General features: G+C 42.2%; 1 protein-coding gene across 1 annotated transcript; it reads left to right on the forward strand.

The window, feature by feature from the left end:
- Positions 1–4,253: 4,253 nt before the first annotated feature.
- LOC148350161 (BCL2/adenovirus E1B 19 kDa protein-interacting protein 3) lies at positions 4,254–20,993 on the forward strand. Its single transcript, XM_088319904.1, has 6 exons — positions 4,254–4,615; positions 14,250–14,400; positions 14,468–14,549; positions 16,325–16,398; positions 16,588–16,737; positions 20,007–20,993. Exons 1-6 carry the CDS (start codon positions 4,579–4,581, stop codon positions 20,053–20,055), a joined length of 543 nt encoding a protein of 180 aa, XP_088176030.1. The 5' UTR covers positions 4,254–4,578; the 3' UTR covers positions 20,056–20,993.
- The last annotated feature ends 216 nt before the right edge of the window (positions 20,994–21,209 follow it).

A 21,209-nucleotide genomic window follows, 5' to 3' on the forward strand; every position in this document is an offset into this window, starting at 1 on the left:
CAAAAGCAATCACGTCAACAAAATGCCAACCAAAAGAAACACCTCAGGGTGTGTCCCAAATGCCAGAAGAGGCTTTCTATTGCCAACAAACTTGGACTTCTACACCTGTCGTGGGTCGAGAGAAGATCGGAGAAGATGGAGAGGGAAGAACGAGAGAAAAGGCTCGACAAAGACTAGAGCGACACTCATTCGGCTAATTCGATGGAGTTCACTTAGTTAATTTGTTTAGAAATTAAAGCTGCCCCCTTGTGGAAATGCTATTCTCTTGTTCATTTTCAAGCACCTTGCCATGCTTTCTGCGTTTGGGTCCTTGGCAAAATCATTATAGGGATTGATTTATTTTTTGAACAAAGATTGAGAATGAACAGATTTCCTTGCATTTCCTCTTCTTCCGGTTGCATTCATTCATCATGTCGTGACCCTCTGTCTCTTCTTTCTTTTTCTCTTTCCTTCTTTTCTCTCTTTCTGACTCCCTCTCTCTCTTTCATAGGCTCACTCTTTTTCTCTGTCTTTTTCTTTTTTCTCATTCTCTTGATCTCTCTCTCTGTCTCTCTCGATTTCTTTCTTTTTCTCCCTTTCTCTATTTTACTCTCTCGCGCTCTCTGTGTTTTTTTCTTTCTCTCTCTCCTATATGATCTCTCTCTCGTGCTCTCTCTAGTTCTCTCACTCTTTCGCCCTTTTTCTGTCGCTCTTATCGTCTCTCTTTCTCTTACGCTCCCTTTTTCTCTTTCGCAAAAGGTCCCGGGTTTGAAACATATTTTGGCCTGGAGAGGGATGGGGGCCTCCAGGCTGTCCTCACCCAAGACACACCACAGGAAAATGATGCCCCTACGACCCAAGTGGTTAAGAGATCCAGACAAAAAATACAAGTCCCATTTCTTTGTGACGCCCTGAATCACAAGATGTCTCAAAGGACTGCAAAGCTTTCAACGACACCATCCCCTGATCTAAAATACTAAAAATGGTCCTTAAAATGAGGGTTAATCATAACGACATGCTTTATTAGGAAAACAGCGCCCTCTTCTCCTTTGCTCTCATATTCTCCCTCATATTTATATGCTAAAGAATATAAATACTAAAAAGAAGGGGGCTGAGTACAGACCCCTGTGGTACGCCACAGGGGAAATCAGAATGTTCAGAGGTCAGTAGTTAACACATCGCGTCCAGTCGTTTAGGTAGAACCTAAACATCGAAAATACGGTTCCCGAGAGACCGAACCATTCTTCTAGACGATACCCTGGAATTATATTTTATTTAACTTCAAATATTATTTTCCTAGATTGGTCGAAAAGTGAAATATTGTTTGAATTTTTATTTCCATGTAAACTGTAAAAAAATAATTTTTAAAAATACTAAAAATGGTCTTTAAAATGAGGGTTAATCATAACGACGGAGAGAGGGCAGGTCAAAGAAAGAAAAAGAGGGAGAGGGAGAGAGCGTGAGAAACAAAAGATAAAAATTTGTGAGAGAGGGGGAAAAGAAAGGGAGAGGGAGAAAGAAAAAAAGAGAGAGGGAGAGGAAGAAAGAAATCCAAAGAGAAAAGAAAGCGGGAAGGGTATGAAGAGAGAAAGGGAAAAGAGAGAAAAGTAAAAAAGGAAGTTAGAGCAAAAGAGGTTAAAAGACACCGAGAGAGAAAAAGACAAAGAGCAACAAAGGAAGAGAAAAAGAGACACAGAGAGTGAAAGAGACGGAGAAAGAGTGGGAGGAAAGGGGTGGGAGAAAGAGAGAGCGAGACAGCGAGCGAGAGAGAGGGAGAGAGAGAGAAGGAGAGAGAGAGAGAGAAAGAGAGAGAGAGAGAGAGACAGAGACAGAGACAGAGAGAGAAATAAATACAAGTACAGTGTCATTGTGATAGGCACCTGGCTTTGGCAACATCAAGTTGACACATTTCAACCTTCAGCTTGTTTTTCTTAGGGGGCTAAGTACAGACCCCTGTGGAACGCCACAGGGGAAATCAGAATCTTCCGAGGTCAGTAGTTAACACATCGCGTCCAGTCGGTCGGGTAGAACCTAAACATCGAAAATACGGTTCCCGAGAGACCGAACCATTCTTCTAGACGATACCCTGGAATTATATTTTATTTAACTTCAAATATTATTTTCCTAGATTGGTCGAAAAGTGAAATATTGTTTGAATTTTTATTTCCATGTAAACTGTAAAAAAATAATTTTTAAAAATACTAAAAATGGTCTTTAAAATGAGGGTTAATCATAACGACGGAGAGAGGGCAGGTCAAAGAAAGAAAAAGAGGGAGAGGGAGAGAGCGTGAGAAACAAAAGATAAAAATTTGTGAGAGAGGGGGAAAAGAAAGGGAGAGGGAGAAAGAAAAAAAGAGAGAGGGAGAGGAAGAAAGAAATCCAAAGAGAAAAGAAAGCGGGAAGGGTATGAAGAGAGAAAGAGAAAAGAGAGAAAAGTAAAAAAGGAAGTTAGAGCAAAAGAGGTTAAAAGACACCGAGAGAGAAAAAGACAAAGAGCAACAAAGGAAGAGAAAAAGAGACACAGAGAGTGAAAGAGACGGAGAAAGAGTGGGAGGAAAGGGGTGGGAGAAAGAGAGAGCGAGACAGCGAGCGAGAGAGAGGGAGAGAGAGAGAAGGAGAGAGAGAGAGAGAAAGAGAGAGAGAGAGAGAGACAGAGACAGAGACAGAGAGAGAAATAAATACAAGTACAGTGTCATTGTGATAGGCACCTGGCTTTGGCAACATCAAGTTGACACATTTCAACCTTCAGCTTGTTTTTCTTAGGGGGCTAAGTACAGACCCCTGTGGAACGCCACAGGGGAAATCAGAATCTTCCGAGGTCAGTAGTTAACACATCGCGTCCAGTCGGTCGGGTAGAACCTAAACATCGAAAATACGGTTCCCGAGATACCGAACCATTCTTCTAGACCACAGGCGTCAAACAGGCGTCCCGCGGGCCAGTTCAGGCCCGCTAAGGGGAATGAATCCGGCCCGCGAGACCAAGCTGAGGGAAGCGCAAGAGAAAAATGAGCTGCAGGTTGAAATATGTCCACTTAATTTTGCCAAAGCCAGGCGCCTCTCACAAAGGCTGTATTTGTATTACTTTCTTTCTCTCTCTCTCTCTCTTTTTCACTCTAACTCTCATCCTCCCTTTTTCTCTCATCTTCTATCTCTCTCTCTTTCATTCGCCCTGTCTCTCTTTTTCTTTCTTTGTTCCTCTTCTTCTCTTTCTCTATCTGTGTCTTTTTACCTTCTTTGGCTCTCCCTTCCTTTTATTCCTTTTCTCTCTCTCTCTCTTGCATCAACCTCCTCTTTCTCCCCTACTGTTTCTCTCCTTCTCTCTTTCGATTTTTGTCTCTTTTGTTTAACATTCTCTCTCTCTCTCTCTCTCTCTCTCTCTCTCTCCTTTAACTCTCTCTCATTGTCTCCCTTTCTCTCTTTCTTTGTCCCACCCTTTCTCTTGTTATCTCCCTCTCTTTTTCTCGTTTTCTTTCTCCTCAATCTACTGGTCTTTCTTTCTTTCTCATTTTCGTTGTTTCTTTTTTCTTTCTGTCTGTCTTTCTTTCTTTCTCTCTCTCTCTCTCTTTTTCACTCTAACTCTCATCCTCCCTTTTTCTCTCATCCTCTATCTCTCTCTCTCTTTCATTCGCCCTGTCTCTCTTTTTCTTTCTTTGTTCCTCTTCTTCTCTTTCTCTATCCGTGTCTTTTTACCTTCTTTGGCTCTCCCTTCCTTTTATTCCTTTTCTCTCTCTCTCTCTTGCATCAACCTCCTCTTTCTCCCCTACTGTTTCTCTCCTTCTCTCTTTCTATTTTTGTCTCTTTTGTTTAACATTCTCTGTCTCTCTCTCTCTCTCTCCTTTATCTCTCTCTCATTTTCTCCCTTTCTCTCTTTCTTTGTCCCACCCTTTCTCTTGTTATCTCCCTCTCTTTTTCTCTTTTTCTTTCTTTCTCATTTTTGTTGTTTCTTTTTTCTTTCTGTCTGTCTTTCTTTCTTTCTCTCTCCATATTTTCTTTTCATTCTTCCTTTCTTTCTTTTTTTTCCTTTCCATCTCTCCTTTTCATTATTCCTACCCGATTAGTCCGGCCCCTGAGAGAATGTTTGTTCAATCTTGTGGCCCCCGAGTTAAAATGAGTTTGACACCCCTGGTATAGACGATCGAGCAATATGACGTATCAAAACCCCGTCGACTTTTTTCCTAGTTTCGCCCTGGAAATCTAAATAAAAGACGAGGCTTATCTAACACTTGCGATGTTGATCCGCCTCCGAATAAATTATATAACCGGCATTGAATCCGCCGCTGTACAACTTGTCCTCATTCATAGATTCAAAAGATATTTTAATTGGATGCAAAATCTAAGTATGTAGGGTTTCTCCTTTCCGGGGCCGAGCCTGTTTTTGTTTTTTGTTTACATCCGACTCGGCCGACACGTGGCCGGAGAAGGGAGGAGGGAGTCGAGGGGATTAATCCCAGCACGGGAAGCTTTTTTTTTATTTCGGTATTTTTAGGCAGGAGAGGATCTGCCCCGAGGGAATCGGTCTCTTACTCCAGCGTCTCTTGTCGCCCTCCTGCAGGAAACCCCGAAAACCCCCGGAGGCGTCCCCCCCCCCGAGACCCGAACATGTCCGGCCAGCAGGCACCAGAGGACTGCCTCTACGGTGAGTGGAGCTCTTTTCTTATTTAGATTCTGCAGAAGAATAGGTGCCGTGCTCGTTTCAGCCCGGGGACCACTTGGTGGAAAAAACTCGAATGGGATGAAAATGTGAGCCTGGGGGTCTTCTCGGAGGCTCACGGATATATCGGGATTCGGGGACGTAAGATTTGATTCTGATTGAGTTGAATTTGTGTTTATTGTGATCAGGGTTGGGTAGGGTTACTTTAACATGATTACTTTCAGTTACTTTTGGATTACTCCAATACCAAATATGCTAATAAAAGACAAAAGTAACTAAATATGAATAAAATGATTACATTTTGTGCAGGCTTGGGGAGTAACGGAACACATGGAACGGCAAAAATGATGTTTGGATTTATTTTCATTTTGTTTCTGTGGCATTTTATGTTCGTTTTGCCGGAGATCAAAGAGATCAAAGCCAGGAGAGAAAGCTTACCACGTGTTGTGAGTCATCATTTGATTCATATTTAGTGTCTTTTGTCTTTTATTAGCATATTTGGTATTGGAGTCATCCAAAAGTCATTGAAAGTAATCCAGTTAAAGTTACCCTACCCAACCCTGGTTTTTCCGGAGATCAAAGAGATCAAAGCCAGGAGAGAAAGCTTACTACGTGTTGTGAGTCATCATTTTATTCATTTTTAGTTTCCTTTGTCTTTTATTAGCATATTTGGTATTGGAGTAATCCAAAAGTAATTGAAAGTAATCAAGTTAAAGTTACCCTACCCAACCCTGGTTTTGCCGGAGATCAAAGAGTTCAAAGCCAGGAGAGAAAGCTTACCACGTGTTGTGAGTCATCATTTTATTCATATTTAGTGTATTTTGTCTTTTATTAGCATATTTGGTATTGGAGTAATCCAAAAGTCATTGAAAGTAATCCAGTTAAAATAACCCTACCCAACCCTGGTTTTTCCGGAGATCAAAGAGATCAAAGCCAGGAGAGAAAGCTTACTACGTGTTGTGAGTCATCATTTTATTCATTTTTAGTTTCCTTTGTCTTTTATTAGCATATTTGGTATTGGAGTAATCCAAAAGTAATTGAAAGTAATCAAGTTAAAGTTACCCTACCCAACCCTGGTTTTGCCGGAGATCAAAGAGTTCAAAGCCAGGAGAGAAAGCTTACCACGTGTTGTGAGTCATCATTTTATTCATATTTAGTGTCTTTTGTCTTTTATTAGCATATTTGGTATTGGAGTCATCCAAAAGTCATTGAAAGTAATCCAGTTAAAATAACCCTACCCAACCCTGGTTTTTCCGGAGATCAAATAGATCAAAGCCAGGAGAGAAAGCTAACCACGTGTTGTGAGTCATCATTTCATTCCTATTTAGTTTCTTTTGTCTTTTATTAGCATATTTGCTATTGGAGTCATCCAAAAGTCATTGAAAGTAATCCAGTTAAAGTTACCCTACCCAACCCTGGTTTTGCCGGAGATCAAAGAGTTCAAAGCCAGGAGAGAAAGCTTACCACGTGTTGTGAGTCATCATTTTATTCATATTTAGTGTCTTTTGTCTTTTATTAGCATATTTGGTATTGGAGTAATCCAAAAGTCATTGAAAGTAATCCAGTTAAAATAACCCTACCCAACCCTGCATGTAGCATGCACCCAATAGCCTTTAAGTTTCATTTCCGCATCTGTAACTATTAGAGCTTAGATCGGGCCTAAAAAAATCTAGCCCGAACCCGACCGAGTAACGTGTTTTGCGGGACGGAGCCCGAAGAAAACTTGAAATGTCATATTTTATTCGTGAGGACTCGAGAGGAGTAATTGAAAGTAATCAAGATAAAGTAACCCTACCCAACCCTGATTGTGATTTAGAGCAACGGTGTGAAAGGTTTTATGCAATGAGATTAGACGTGGCACTCCAGGGTAGAAATGCAATTGGGCAGGGGTGTTCAAATGTTTCAGAAAGCTGGCCTGAATTTTTTTTAGAGGTGGCCAGATGGGGCCACTTAAAATCTTAGGGTAGCAAATCTAAAAGCCATAATTTGACGTTATTCAAGTAAGAAAGTGAAAACTACCAAAAATACTGAAAGACATGGCTACTGATATACTTTGGTGTATTGTGTAATATTTCTAATAGTACTTATTTAATATGCATAGTCCATAACTGTCCAGTCAGCTTGTTTTGGATTTTGTTTTTAATTTTTTAAATTATTTTTAAAACTCATTTATTTTCAGATCTAACTGATGCTACAACAATTGATAAACTAGCTAAAGAGGTGGCCAGTGGTCAATAAATATAAGGGGGGGGGTCGTGGCTAACCCTGCCCCCTCCCTTGTGGCGCCACTGATTTCATTTGCATTTGACTTGCAGGGGCTCATGAAAAAAGCCTTTAAAACAGCTTCCAGTTGCTTCACCTTTTCACAGCGTTAGTTTGTCGTTAGCTTTTTGTAGTCAGCATGTTTTGTCCGGGAAAGCCTTTTGATATGATATTTTTGAAGCAAAATGAAAGAAAAAGAAAAGAGAGAAAGAAAGGGTTAAAAAGAAAGGTAGAATGAGAAAGAGAGAAAGGGAGAAAAGTAAATAGATAAAGAAAGGGAGAGAGAAAGCAACAGAGGGAGAAATAAGTAGATACAGAAAGACAGAAAGAGAGGGAGCACAAGTGAGAGAATTTGGTAGACACAGTTCTTTCGGATTTCGGTGAAAAAATACTCCAGGTTCCACTTGTCGAGGAAGCGGGGGCCCTCACAGTCAACTTTCCTTTTTTTACTTACAGCTGCCATGTCGGAAATGGAGTTTTCTTTCTTTCTTTTTTTTGGGGGGGTACAATTCTTTTTATACTGTGGTCAACGTTACTGGCAAGCCACATATTAATCAAAGGCCATGGGCCAATAAAAATTGGATCACAGGCCATAACAGGCCCCCAGGCCAGACTTTGGACATGAATTTCATTAAGACTTTTCGAAGAAATATTTAAAAACTGTCTTAATAATTAGAAAAAAATATTTTCAAAGTAAAATGTTAACAAAGTAGTGCTCAGAGAGTGTCCGGAGTTATTACAATAGTGCAGTGACATTAGTTGGCCTGGAGAGGGCGACACCAGGCTGTACTTGCCCAAGCCAGACCTGGTTAAGGGATTCAACCAACCAACCAGTCCATTGTGAAGGCTGGGCAGAGAGCAGCCGATGATCTTTGGGGCTATGTTGATTACTCTATGTATGTTTTTCCTGTCCAGAGCAAAATAAAATGCTAAATCTAAAGTAAGGCTGGGAAAATTGTCACGTTAACAATAAAACCCTGAAGCATGATGCTACCACCACCATGTTTGACAGTGGTGATGTGCAGTTTTACTCAACGCTCTGCATTCAGCCCAAAAATGTCCATTTTGGTCTCATCTGACCAAAGCACCTTGTTCCACATGTTATGTGTGTCTCCCATGTGGCTTCTTGCAAATGCCAAATAAGAATTTTTATGATATTCTTTCAAAAAAAGGGCTTTCTTCTTGACACTCTTCCTTGAAAGGCAGATTTATTACCGGTAGTTGTCTTGTGCACGGATTATCCCACCTCAGCTGTGTATGCCCGCATTCAATCATACCCTCTTGGTTGCTTCTCTGATTAGTTTTCTCCTTGTATAAGCCGAACTCAGGGCCACCAATGGTTTAAATCCGGCCCGCAAGACAACAGTGAGAGAAGCGCAAGAGGAAAATGAGCCGTAAGTTTGATTATTACCACCGGGTGTCACCAAAGCCAGTTAACACTTGAAAAACAAGTGTATTTCTCCATTTCTCTCCGACTCACTTCTTTTTTATTTATTTCTCCCTCTTTTTCTTTCTCCTGTTCACTCTCTCTTTCTCTTTTCTCTATTTCTCTCTCACTCTCCAACTTGTTATTTTTCTCTGTCTTGCTCTCTTTCTATTTTCTATCTCTAATTTACACTTTAATTCTCTTTCTATTTTTCTCTTTCTTTCCCTTTTTCGACCTCTCTCTCTCTCTTTCCCTCACCTCACTTTGTCTCTTTTTCTCCTGCTGACTCTTTTTCTTTCTGTCGTTTTACTTCTCTTATTCTTTTTATCCTTCTCTTTTTTCACTTTCTTTTTCTCTCTATATTCATTTCCCCCTTCTTCTCCATTCATATCTCTATTCTGCTCTCTCTTTTTCTCTTTTATCTCCCTTCTTCTCCTTATCTGTTTATCGCTCTCTCTTTCCCTCCCTCTCTTTCTCTCTCTTTTTCTCTTTTCTCTATTTCTCTCTCACTCTCTAACTCTTTCTTTTTCTCTGTCTTGCTCTTTTTCTATTTTCGTTCTCTAATTTACACTTTAATTCTCTTTCTTTCTATTTTTCTCTTTCTTCCTCACCCTCTTTCTTTCCCTTTTTCGACCTCTCTCTCTCTCCCTCTCACCCTCACCTCACTTTGTCTCTTTTTCTCCCGCTGACTCTTTTTCTTTCTGTTGTTTTACTTCTCTTATTCTTTTTATCCTTCTCTTTTTTCACTTTCTTTTTCTCTCTATATTCATTTCCCCCTTCTTCTCCATTCATATCTCTATTCTGCTCTCTCTTTTTCTCCTTTATCTCCCTTCTTCTCCTTATCTGTTTATCGCTCTCTCTTTCCCTCCCTCTCTTTCTCTCTCTTTTTCTCTTTTCTCTATTTCTCTCTCACTCTCTAACTCTTTCTTTTTCTCTGTCTTGCTCTTTTTCTATTTTCGTTCTCTAATTTACACTTTAATTCTCTTTCTTTCTATTTTTCTCTTTCTTCCTCACCCTCTTTCTTTCCCTTTTTCGACCTCTCTCTCTCTCCCTCTCACCCTCACCTCACTTTGTCTCTTTTTCTCCCGCTGACTCTTTTTCTTTCTGTTGTTTTACTTCTCTTATTCTTTTTATCCTTCTCTTTTTTCACTTTCTTTTTCTCTCTATATTCATTTCCCCCTTCTTCTCCATTCATATCTCTCTTTTATCTCCCTTCTTCTCCTTATCTGTTTATCCCTCTCTCTTTCTTCTCTTTCCCTCTCTTTTTCTCCCTCTCTCTTTCTCTTAAACTTACTAGTCCGGCCCCTGTGAGATTTTTTTATAGCATTTGTGGCCCCCAGCTAAAAGGAGTTTGACACCCCTGGTTTAGAGGAACAACCAGGTGTTTTTGCTCTTCACATTTAAACAGCGTGTAAAGCGATTCGCTGACTCACCTGCGTGTATTTCTGTAAGCCAATTAAGACGGGCAGATTTCTCGACGTTTATAGCCGGCCAATCAGTGTCCTTGGATCGAAAGTCGGCTCCAACTGAGAATCGATGATCAATTTTCACCGATCGATTCTAATCAGTCGCGCTCGGTGACAAAGAAACAGTAATTACGTTGCAATTAGTCCGGTACGATTTTCCTGAGTAATGCTCTATAAATACATTGTGAACCTCAACCAATCGTGTACAGGCTGGAGAGACAAGGAGTTCTTTCGATTTGAATTTAAAAAATAGATATGATTACAACAATAATATGACATGATTCATTTTTAAGCACGATGATCGCGCATAAGTGTGCAAAATCTTTGATTGATTTTTGGAAAGAAAAGTCAAACATTTACAACTCTTACAAAATGTCTAAAAAATGGTAAATCCAAGTCCAAATGGCCACTTTTGGAAAGGCGTAGGAAAATGTATGAAATATAATGTTTGTTTTTTTTAAGATTGGGATCAAATTTGACAAGTAACGAGCAATGTTCCCTGTAATTTTCCACGGGTCTGAGCGTTCACACGAAGTCGGTGAGCAATGCTTGAAACAACAGTGAGCAACAGCAATTCCAAGTGTGGCAACTAAGTCATTAGTAGTACGATACAGAACTGTATTTAATCACATTTTTAGTGGAAGTACAATGTTGGCAACAAGATTGACTTGGTATCATTGGAAATTATTTGAATGCAACTCAAACTTTTTCTTCTTTTTGCCTGTTTTTAAAAAAAAAAATGTTAATTCCTTTAAAAAAAATCTCATTTTGTTTATTTTTTCCTAGCTGTTGCTTTTTTCTTTTTTTTCCTCTATTTACTTTTTTTCCTTTGTTTCTTTCTTTTCCTTTTTCTGGCTTTTTTTTAAAATTTTTCCTTCTTTTTTCTCTTCCTTTTGTTTCTTTTTTTCTCAGCTTTTCACTACTTTTTCATTTTGGTATTTTTTTTTTTGTTCTATTCCCCCTTCCTTTAAGTGATTTTGTGCATAAGTTTACATAATATTTGGTCATATGGGGATGAAAGAAGCAAAAACAACCCGAAGAGCCGTTTATGACCCGAAAGAGCCGGTTCCTTTTAGTGAGCCGAGCCGAAGGCTTTTTTCTGAATTTTTCCTTTTTTTTTCTCTTCCTTTTGTTTCTTTTTTGCTCAGATTTTCACTACTTTTTCATTTTGCAATTTTTTTCTTTTTTCACCCCTTCCTTTAAGTCATTTTGTGCACAGTTTTACATAATGTTTGGTCGTGTAGGGACTAAAGAAGTAAAAACAACCTGAAGAGCCGTTTGGGAGCCGGTTCTTTTTAGTGAGCCGAGCCGAAGAAGCCGGTTCATGAAAAACTCGACTGACTTTACTCAACTTCGTTCTATTTCGACCTTGACTTCCAAATACCGCATTTAAAACACAGCGTCAGGGGAACCCTTGTATTTTTAACTTTATGCACTGTACCTTTGACTTAATTCGCTTCTTAGTTAGCAATTTCGAGTCCTGATTTTTGTGAGCCGGCTCGATTTTCTTGTGCGCAGAAAAGCTCTGGGTAGTGCCCAATTGCGCCCACACGCAGCTTAGAGGGAACATTCAACGTTCAAGTTTTTGTCTCACCTGTTTTCTAGCCCATTCTACACCGAAAGAAATCCAGGCCATTATACAATATTTCTATTTCCTGTGTTCCAACTCAGATTACTCAATATCAGTAGCACTCATGGTGATTATATCAGTTTGGGGACGGAACTTCAGTGTGTTCCCTTTCAAAAGAGGCCAAAAACGGTCCAAATCCTCCTAATGGTTCAAGAACGGCATCCAATGTACTTTGGGTTCGTCTTGGATGGAGATTTCAGGTGAATGGTATAGGAAAGTTAAGGCGGATACATTATTGGTGGTCAGCAAATACAACTGCTTTGTTTATCTTGTGCTTCTCTCAGCCAAAACACAGCAACGCAGGACAAGAATCGCAGCAGAAAGATCAGCAAAGCGGTTATGTCATAAACCTTTTCTGCAGGGACGAGGGGAAAAAAAAGCCAAACTGGGGCAATGGCACAGATTCTTCCCTCCTCCCCTCCGAGCTCTTCTGTGCTCAGTCATGACAAAAACACACAACACGCTCGCACACGCCAACAACACGTAAGCGGAGGCCTCCTCTGATTGGCCGCCAACGCCGTACACGAAAAAGGGCGGACGTAAGAGGCTGAATGGCTAATCTGGAACAGAAATAAGATCTTACGTAAGCCGGCATGCTGTCAGGACCGCTTATCGTTTAGACAGTGTTGGTGATGTGTCGTTGGTGAATGAAACGGCTCAGTGAGACGGCTCTTCGTAGCGGATGACGGGAGCCGGCTCTCCGCCAATTGAGAGCTCTAAGGCTCAATGAGATGGCTCAATGAGACGTTTTTTGAAACAACAGGAACCAGTTGCCCATCACTTGAGAGCCAGCTCTCTTCAAGATAGTGATGTGTCATTCACGAACAAAATGGTTCAATGAAATGGCTCTTTGAAGCGGATGACGGGAGCCGGCTCTCCGCTAATCGAGAGCTCTACGCTCAATGAGACGGCTCAATGAGACGTTTTTTTGAAACAACAGGAACCAGCTGCCCATCACTTGAGAGCCAGCTCTCTTCAAGATAGTGATGTGTCATTCACGAACAAAATAGTTCAATGAAACGGCTCTTTGAAGCGGATGACGGGAGCCGGCTCTCCGCCAATTGAGAGCTCTAAGGCTCAATGAGATGGCTCAATGAGACGTTTTTTTGAAACAACAGGAACCAGCTGCCCATCACTTGAGAGCCAGCTCTCTTCAAAATAGTGATGTGTCATTCACAAACAAAATGGCTTAATGAGACGTTTTTTTGAAGCAAATGACGGGAGCTACTCCGCCAATTGAGAGCTCAACGGCTTAATGAGACAGCTCAATGAGCAAGTTCAATGAGACGCCTCAATGAGATGACTTTTTGAAATGACAGGAACCGGCTGCCCACTGCTCGAGAGCCAGCTCTCTTTAAGATACTGATGTGTCTTTCGTGAACAAAAAGGTTCAATGAAACGGCTCTTTGAAGCGGATGACGGGAGCCGGCTCTCCACGTTTCGAGAGCTCAACGGCTCAATGAGAAAGCTAAATGAGCCGGCTCAATGAGACGACTTTCTGAAACAACAGGAACCGGCTGCCCACTGCTCGAGAGACAGCTCTCTTTAAGATAGTGATGTGTCATTCGCAACCAAAATGGTTAAATGAAACGGCTCTTTGAAGCGGATGGCGGCAGCTGGCTCTCCGCCAATTGAGAGCTCAACGGCCTAATGAGACGGCTCAATGGGACAGCTCAATGAGACGACTTTTTGAAATGACAGGAACCAGCTGCCCAGTGGTCGAGAGACAGCTCTCTTGGAGATAGTGGTGTTTCATTCGGAACAAAACGGTTCAATGAGACGGCTCTTTGACACAACAGGAACCAGCTGCCCATCACCCGAGAGCCAGCTCTCTTCAAGATAGTGATGTGTCATTCACAAACAAAATGGCTTAATGAGACGTTTTTTTGAAGCGGATGACGGGAGCCACTCCGCCAATTGAGAGCTCAACGGCTTAATGAGACGGCTCAATGGGACGGCTCAATGAGACGGCTCAATGAGACGACTTTTTGAAACAACAGGAACCGGCTGCCCACTGCTCGAGAGCCAGCTCTCTTTGAGATAGTCATGTGTCATTTGCGAACAAAAAGGCTCAATGAAACGGCTCTTTGAAGCGGATGACGGGAGCCGGCTCTCTGCCAATTGAGAGCTCTAAGGCTCAATGAGATGGCTCAATGAGACGTTTTTTTGAAACAACAGGAACCAGCTGCCCATCACCCGAGAGCCACCTCTCTTCAAGATTGTGATGTGTGATTCACAAACAAAATGGCTTAATGAAACGTTTTTTTGAAGCAAATGACGGGAGCCACTCCGCCAATTGAGAGCTCGACGGCCTAATGAAACGGCTCAATGGGACAGCTCAATGAGACGGCTCAATGAGATGACTTTTTGAAATGACAGGAACCGGCTGCCCACCGCTCTAGAGCCAGCTCTCTTCGAGATTTTGATATGTCGTTCGTGAACGAATTGGCTTAGTGAGACTGCTCTTTGAAGCGGATGACGGGAGCCGGATCTCCAAGTATCGAGAGCTCAACGGCTCGATGACAAAGCTAAATGAGATTTTTTGAAACGACCAGCTACACCTTAAGAGCAGCTCTTTGAAGTGGAGAACAGGGGCCACTAAGAGACCAAAATTTGTGATTTAAACGTGTGCAGTTCCAAATATTACGTGAACAAAATTCTATTGTACCAGGAGCAAAGTCAATACATTCATATTTTCAATTTTTTTTATATAAAACATGACACGAATTACAGTATAAATTTCAAACTCGTCATTTTGTGCTGTGTAATTTAAAAAAAAAGTAAAGTTTACTCAAAGAGTATTAGCGTTTTCTTGCTTTTTGTCCCCCCGAGTAGGCTCCTGGGTGGAACTGGAGGAGTTAATGGCCACGATGAGCCGCGGGGAGAGTCCGACGGGACAGGACGACAGCGTCTCCTTCGCCCTGCAGGGGGAGCTAGAGAGGATCCTGCTGGAGGCCCAGCTGGAGTGCGAAAGGAACCGAGACAGGTGGTGACCCCGATCCGCTTCCTCCGATGTGTCTTGATCTTCTTCTTCTAACCAAAAAGTTCTGTAGCCCCCCGCATGCCGGGACCCCCAAGTCCACCGACTCCCCCAGACCTTCCAGCGATCACGACAGCGACTGTATCACCATTCAGGTGCGAACGACTGGAACGAGATCTTTTGTGCCATCTTTGATACTATTTGATGTGTTCTGCTACCAACTGTGGTTTTGTCTGTTATGTAGGCAATGTAGCTAGCTAGCTAATGCTAGTTTATACGTAGTTAATAAGCTCGCTAGTCAGAGAGAGATAGGACACAGATTGAAATGGATGGATAGAGTTAGAGAAACAGGGAGAGTGAGAGAGAGAGAGAGAGATAGGTGGTGGAAGAGAAAGAGAGAGAGAGAGAGAGAGAGAGGGTGGAAGAGAAAGACAGAGAAAGACAGAGAGAGAGAGAACAGAGAGAGAACAGAGATAGAACAGAGAGAGAACAGAGAGAGAACAGAGAGAGAACAGAGAGAGAGAGAGGGTGGAAGAGAAAGACAGAGAAAGACAGAGAGAGAGAGAGAACACAGAGAGACAGAGAGAGAACAGAGAGAGAACAGAGAGAGAACAGAGAGAGAAAGAGAGTGAACAGAGAGAGAACAGAGAGAGAGAGAGAGAGAGAGAGAAAGAGAGAGAGAGAGAGAAAGAGAGAGAGAGAGAGAGAGAGAGAGAGAGAGGAAGAGAAAGAGAGAACAGAGAGAGAACAGAGAGAGAACAGAGAGAGAACAGAGAGAGAACAGAGAGAGAACAGAGAGAGGAAGAGAAAGACAGAGAGAGAAAGAACAGAGAGAGAACAGAGAGAGAAGGAGAGAGAACAGAGAGAGAACAGAGATACAACAGAAAGAGAGTGGTTCATTGGAAGGGAGGAATAGAAAGAGAGAGAGAGAGTGGGATAGAAAGAAAGAGAGAGAGGGGGGGGAGAGAAAGAGAGAGGTTGGTCACAATGAGAGGTTAACATTAGAGTGAGAGAGAGAAAAATGAGAGGAAGAGCGATGGATACAAGTGGAGAGAGAGGTTGATTTGTAGAGAGAAAGAGGGAGGGAGAGAGAGAAAGAAAGAGGGAGAGAAAGAAAGAAAGAAAGAAAGAAAGAAAGAAAGAAAGAAAGAAAGAAAGAAAGAAAGAAAAAAGGGAGAGGGGGAGAGACAGGAGAGAGAGAAAGAGGGAGAGGAGGAGAGACAGGAGAGAGAGATAGCGAGAGAGAAAGACAGAGTTTGATTGTAGGAAGAGCTAAACACAGAAAGAGAGAGAAAAAAATGAAAGGAAGAGGGATGGATAGTGAAGAGAAAGGTTGATTTGTAGAGAGAAAGAGAGGAGAAAGAGAGAGAGAGACAAAAAAAGATAAAAATGGAGAGAGAGAGAGATAAAGGTACAGAGAGAGATCTAGATGGATTGGTAGAATGAGAGAGAGGTTGATTGTTAGAGATTAAGAGAGAGGGAGAGGAAGAAAGACTAAGTGAGCGAGAGAGAGACAAAGCAAAAGCGAGAGAGAGAGAAATAAAGAGACAGAGGGAGAGAGAGAGAGAGAGAGAGAGAGAGAGAGATGTGTAATGAGAGAGAGGGTAGAATAGTAGAGAGAAAAAGAGATAGAGAGGCTCAGGTTGTGTTTGAGAGACAGGTGTGTACATAAAGAGAGACAGGTGATTGCTGGAAAGAGAGGGAGAGAGAGAAAGACAGAGGGAGGGTGAGTGAGGAAGGGCGACAGGAAGACAAAGAGAGAGAAAGAAGTGGTGGGTTGAGAGAAAAAGAAAGACAGAGAGAGGTAGACAGAGTGGTTGATCGTTCAATAAGAGAAAAAGATGGCAGCAGATAGGTAGGTAGTTAGGCAGAATAGTAAGTCGGTAGATTGATTGATGGATAAAACTTCCTCTGTGGTTTTTGTACACAGGAAGAAAATGATAGGAGAGTGGACAGCGATTGGGTGTGGGACTGGTCCAGTAGGCCTGAAAACATGCCACCCAAGTAAGAACTTCCAAACCAATTCATATTAAAAAAAAAAAAGAAAAAGAATTGAAATAATAAAGAATGTATTCTGAATAATCACAGTATCATAACACCGCTGATATTTCCTTCCTTTCCTATCCAACGATATGAAGTCCTCGTTCCCTGCCAATAAACAATCCCCATCCTGGATTTTCTGTTGCTCCACAGAGAATTTGTGTTCCACCATCCCAAACAAACCAGCACCTTCAGCGTCCGCAAGACGGAAGTGATGAAGAAGCGAGGGATCTTCTCCTCCGACGTTCTCCCGGTTCTTCTCCCCTCGCTGGTGGCCTCGCATCTCCTCACGCTCGGCATCGGGTACGAAAAGCCGATCTACCGACGATTCTAGCATATGCAATTTGGATTTTCCTGCCATGTCCCGTGAGGGTGGAAAAATATCGATGGAGACCCTCCCCGTTATTTTACAGTGCCTTGCAAAAGTATCGGCCCCCTGACCCCTGAGAACGTTTTGATTTATGGTTGCGAATTTATCAGTAAAAAACTAAAAAAACTATAAATATTTTCTAAGAATCAAAAGCGAGTGGGACACAGAGAGAAAGAGAGAGAGAGAGAAAAGAGAGAGAACAGAGATAGAGAGAGAGAGAGAAAGAGAGAGAGAGAGAGAACAGAGAGCGAGAGAGAAATGAGAGAGAACAGAAAGAGAGTGGTTCATTGGAAGGGAGGAATAGAAAGAGAGAGAAAGAGAGACAGAGAGCGAAAGAGAGAGAGAGAGAGAGAGAGAGAGAGAGAGAGAGAGAGAGAGAGAGAGGGAGTGACAGAGGGAGAGAGAGAGAGAGAGAGAGAGAGAGAAATAAATACATACAGTGTCCTTGTTCGAGGCACCTGGCTTTGGCAACATCAAGTTGACATATTTTAACCTGCAGCTTGTTTTTCTCTTGCGCTTCTCTAAGTGTTGTCTCGCGGGCCGGATTCAATCCCTTAGCGGGCCTGATCTGGCCCGCGGGCCGCCTGTTTGACACCTGTGGTTTAGACTGACACTCAATTCCACACAGGTGCACTCTGTTTGTCATGGTTTGTCATTTAGGTCAACACTGGATCCTTCAGAAGTTAACAGAACTTAAGGTAGGGAAGAGAACAGGGGGGGGGGGGCAATTGTTACTTTTCAGTTATGTCGTTGTGAGTGTAATATAGAAAGTTGAATTTATTTATTTCTACTTGTTGATTCTTAGAAAATATTTTCAGTTTTCTAAGCCTCGGGGGGTTAATACTTTTGTTCAGATCCTACCTCTCTGATAGGACGCACTGTGTTAAATATGGTGACATGACATCTGAGCAATGTTCCCTGTCATTTTCCTTACGGGTCTGAGCGTTCACACAAAGTCGGTGAGCAACGCTTGAAACAACAGTGAGCAACCATGATCCCAAGTGTGGCAAGATAATTCATTATCAAACATGTCCAAAACTTGACATCACGTTACATTTTGCTGAGTTTCCGGCAATGCAAAAAAAAAAATTCACTTTTGAATGAATTGACTCATGTATTATTGCAAAGGTTGTACGGCCTACAAACCTCTTTCACAAGATATCCATTTCTTTTTATTTCCTGATATATTTTGTGGCATAATATGAACATTTTTGGGGGCTTATTGAGTCGGTTGTAAGATACAGAACTGTACTTAATCACATTTTTGAGTGGAAGTACAATGTTGGTAACAAGATTCACTTGATATCATTGGAAATTATTTGAATGCAACACAAACTTTTTCTTCTTTTTTCCGTGTTTTTTTTCTACTTTTTTTTTAAATTCCTTTAAAAAAATCTCATTGTGTTTATTTTTTCCGAGCTGTTGTTTTTTTCTTTTTGTTCTCTATTTACTATTTTCCTATGTTTCTTTCTTTTCTTTTTTTCTGGCTTTTTTCTAAATTTTTCCTTCTTTTTTCTCTTCCTTTTGTTTTTTTTTTCTCAGCTTTTCACTACTTTTTCATTTGGGTATTTTTTTCTCTTTTGTTCTATTCCCCCCTTCCTTTAAGTCATTTTGTGCATAATTTTACATCATATTTGGTCATGTTGGGATTCATCTCATCTCATTAGCCGTACCGCTTATCCTCATTAGGGTCGCGGGGGGGCTGGAGCCCATCCCAGCCATCTCCGGGCAGTGGGCAGGGGACACCCTGAACTGGTTGCCAGCCGATCGCAGGGCACACAGGGACAGACAACTCATTCGCTCATTCACACCTAGGGACAATTTGGACCGGCCAATTCACCTGAAATGCATGTTTTTGGAACGTGGGAGGAAACCGGAGTGCCCGGAGGAAACCCACGCAAGCACGGGGAGAACATACAAACTCCGCACAGGAAGTCTGGAGCTGGATTTGAACCCACGACAGGTTCCCATGACATGAACTGTGCCGCACAAGCGCTAACCACTGCGCCGCCGTGCTGCCTCATGTTGGGATTAAAGAAGCAAAAAGAACCCGAAGAGCCGTTTAGGACCCGAAATAGCCGGTTCCTTTTGGTGAGCCGAGCCGAAGAAGCCGGTTCTCGACAAACTCTACTGACTTTAACTCAACTTCGTTCTCCTTCGACTCGACTTCAAAATACCGCATTTAGGACACAACGTCAGGGGAACCCGTGTATTTTTACCTTCATGCACTGTAACTTTGACTTAACTCAGTTTTTAATTAGTAATTTTGAGCCCTATTCCCCCCTTCCTTTAAGTCATTTTGTGCATCATTTTACTTAATATTTGGTCATGTTAGGCAGCACGGCGGCGCAGTGGTTAGCGCGTGTGCGGCACAGTTCTAAGGTCTTGGGAACCTCCTGTGTGGGTTTAAATCTGGCTACGAGACTTACTGTGCGGAGTTTGTATGTTCTCCCCGTGCTTGCGTGGGTTTCCTCCGGACACTTTGGTTTCCTCCCACATTCCAAAGACATGCATTTCAGGTGGATTGGCCGGTCCAAATTGTCCCTAGGTGTGAATGAGCGAGCGAGTTGTCTGTCCCTGTGTGCCCTGCGATTGGCTGGCAACCAGTTCAGGGTGTCCCCTGCCCACTGCCTGATGATTGCTGGGATGGGCTCCGGCACCCCCGCGACCCTACTGAGGATAAGCAGTGCAGCTAATGAGATGAGATGAGATTTGGTCATGTTGGGATTAAAGAAGCAAAAAACAACCCGAAGAGCCGTTTAGGACCCGAAAGAGCCGGTTCCTTTTAGTGAGCCGAAGAAGCCAGTTCCCCGACAATCTCTACTAACTTTACTCAACTTCGTTCTCCTTCGACTCGACTTCAAAATACCGCATTTAGGAGACAACGTTCATGCGCTGTAAATATTGACTTAATTGGCTTCTTAATTAGTAATTTTGAGCCCTCATTTTTGTGCGCTGGCTGGATTTTCTTCTGCGCCGAGAATGTGCGAGCAGTGCGCAGGGAACACTGCATCTGAGCCCTTTAGTGTTACCTGTGGTGTTCCACAGGGTTCAGTACTCGGTCCCCTTCTTTTCAGCATTTACATGCTTCCATGAGGTGATATTATCCGCCAGTATAATATCATAAAACCAGTTTAGAACCACTAATGAAACTGGCTTTTGTTGCCAATGATGAAACCGATTTGTTTTTGTCTTTTTCTAGGATCTACATCGGGAAACGTTTAGCCTCTTCCACAACTAGCACGCTGTGACATTAGCCTGCAGGCTAACCTGGCCCCTCCCCCAATAAGGTCGCAACTCTAGGACCTCGCCTGTTTGTATGCGTGTGTGTGTGTTGTTAGGGCCCTTAAGCGGGTTTGCTGTTGCATTGTGGGTTGTCGGGGGGTTGGGGGGTTTCACATGACTCACGCTGAGGTCGCTTTAGTCTCCAGAGACTCATCAGAGAGAAGACCGGATGATCGGAAGGTGAGAGAAAAAAAGAACGCGCAACCAAAAAAAAGAGGAAAACACGTCCTTCTGACAACCTTAGGGCCAAAAATGGGGAAAAATTTGCCACGGGTTTTTAATCCGGCCTGCGAGACGGCACCTGGAGAAGCACAAGAGAAAAATCTGTCGCAGTTTGATGTCTGTCCACTTGATGTTGACAAAGCCAGGCGTCCCTTGAAAAGAGACTGTAGCTGTGTTACTTTCTTTCTGTTTCTCTCACTCTCTTTTCACTCTCTTTCTTCCCTCCTATTCTGTCTTTCTTTCTGACTTGTTCTTCCTTTCTCTCTTTCTCTCTCTCTTTCTCTATATCTCTGTCTCTATTCCCCTCTCTCTTTTCTCTCCTTCTTTCTTTTTCTCTGACTTTTCACTCTTTCTTTTCTCTATTCTCTCTTATCCCCTCTCTCTTTCTTTTCCTCATTTTCCCTCTCCATTTCCGTCTTTCCATCTCTCTTTTTATAGTCTTTCTCTCTTTTGCTTTCCTCTCTCTATCTCTTTATTTCTGTCTCTCTTTCTCATTCTTTCTCGCTCTCTTTTTCCCTCCTTTTCTGTCTCTCTTTTGGACTTGTTTTTTCTCTTTATCAATCTCTCTCTTCTTCTCCATATTTCTCTCTTCCCCTCACTCTCTTTTTCTCTTGTACTTTCTTTTTTTTACTTTTTCACTTTCTCGTTTTCTGTTTTCTCCTATCCCCCCTCTCTCTCTCTTTCCCTCATTTCCCTTCTCTTTTCATCTTTCCATCGCTCCTGTTTTAGTCTTTCACTCTTTCGCTTTCCTCTCTCCTTCTCTTTATTACTGTCTCTCTTTCTCATTCTTTCTCTCTCTCTTTTTCCCTCCCTTTCTGTCTCTCTTTTGGACTCGTTTTTTCTCTTTATCAATCTCTCTCTCCTTCTCCATATCTCTCTCTTCCCCTCACTCTTTTTT

This window comes from Urocampus carinirostris, chromosome 16 (genome assembly GCF_059441175.1).
Source record: "Urocampus carinirostris isolate Australia breed hairy pipefish chromosome 16, RoL_Ucar_1.0, whole genome shotgun sequence".
Classification (NCBI taxonomy): domain Eukaryota; kingdom Metazoa; phylum Chordata; class Actinopteri; order Syngnathiformes; family Syngnathidae; genus Urocampus; species Urocampus carinirostris.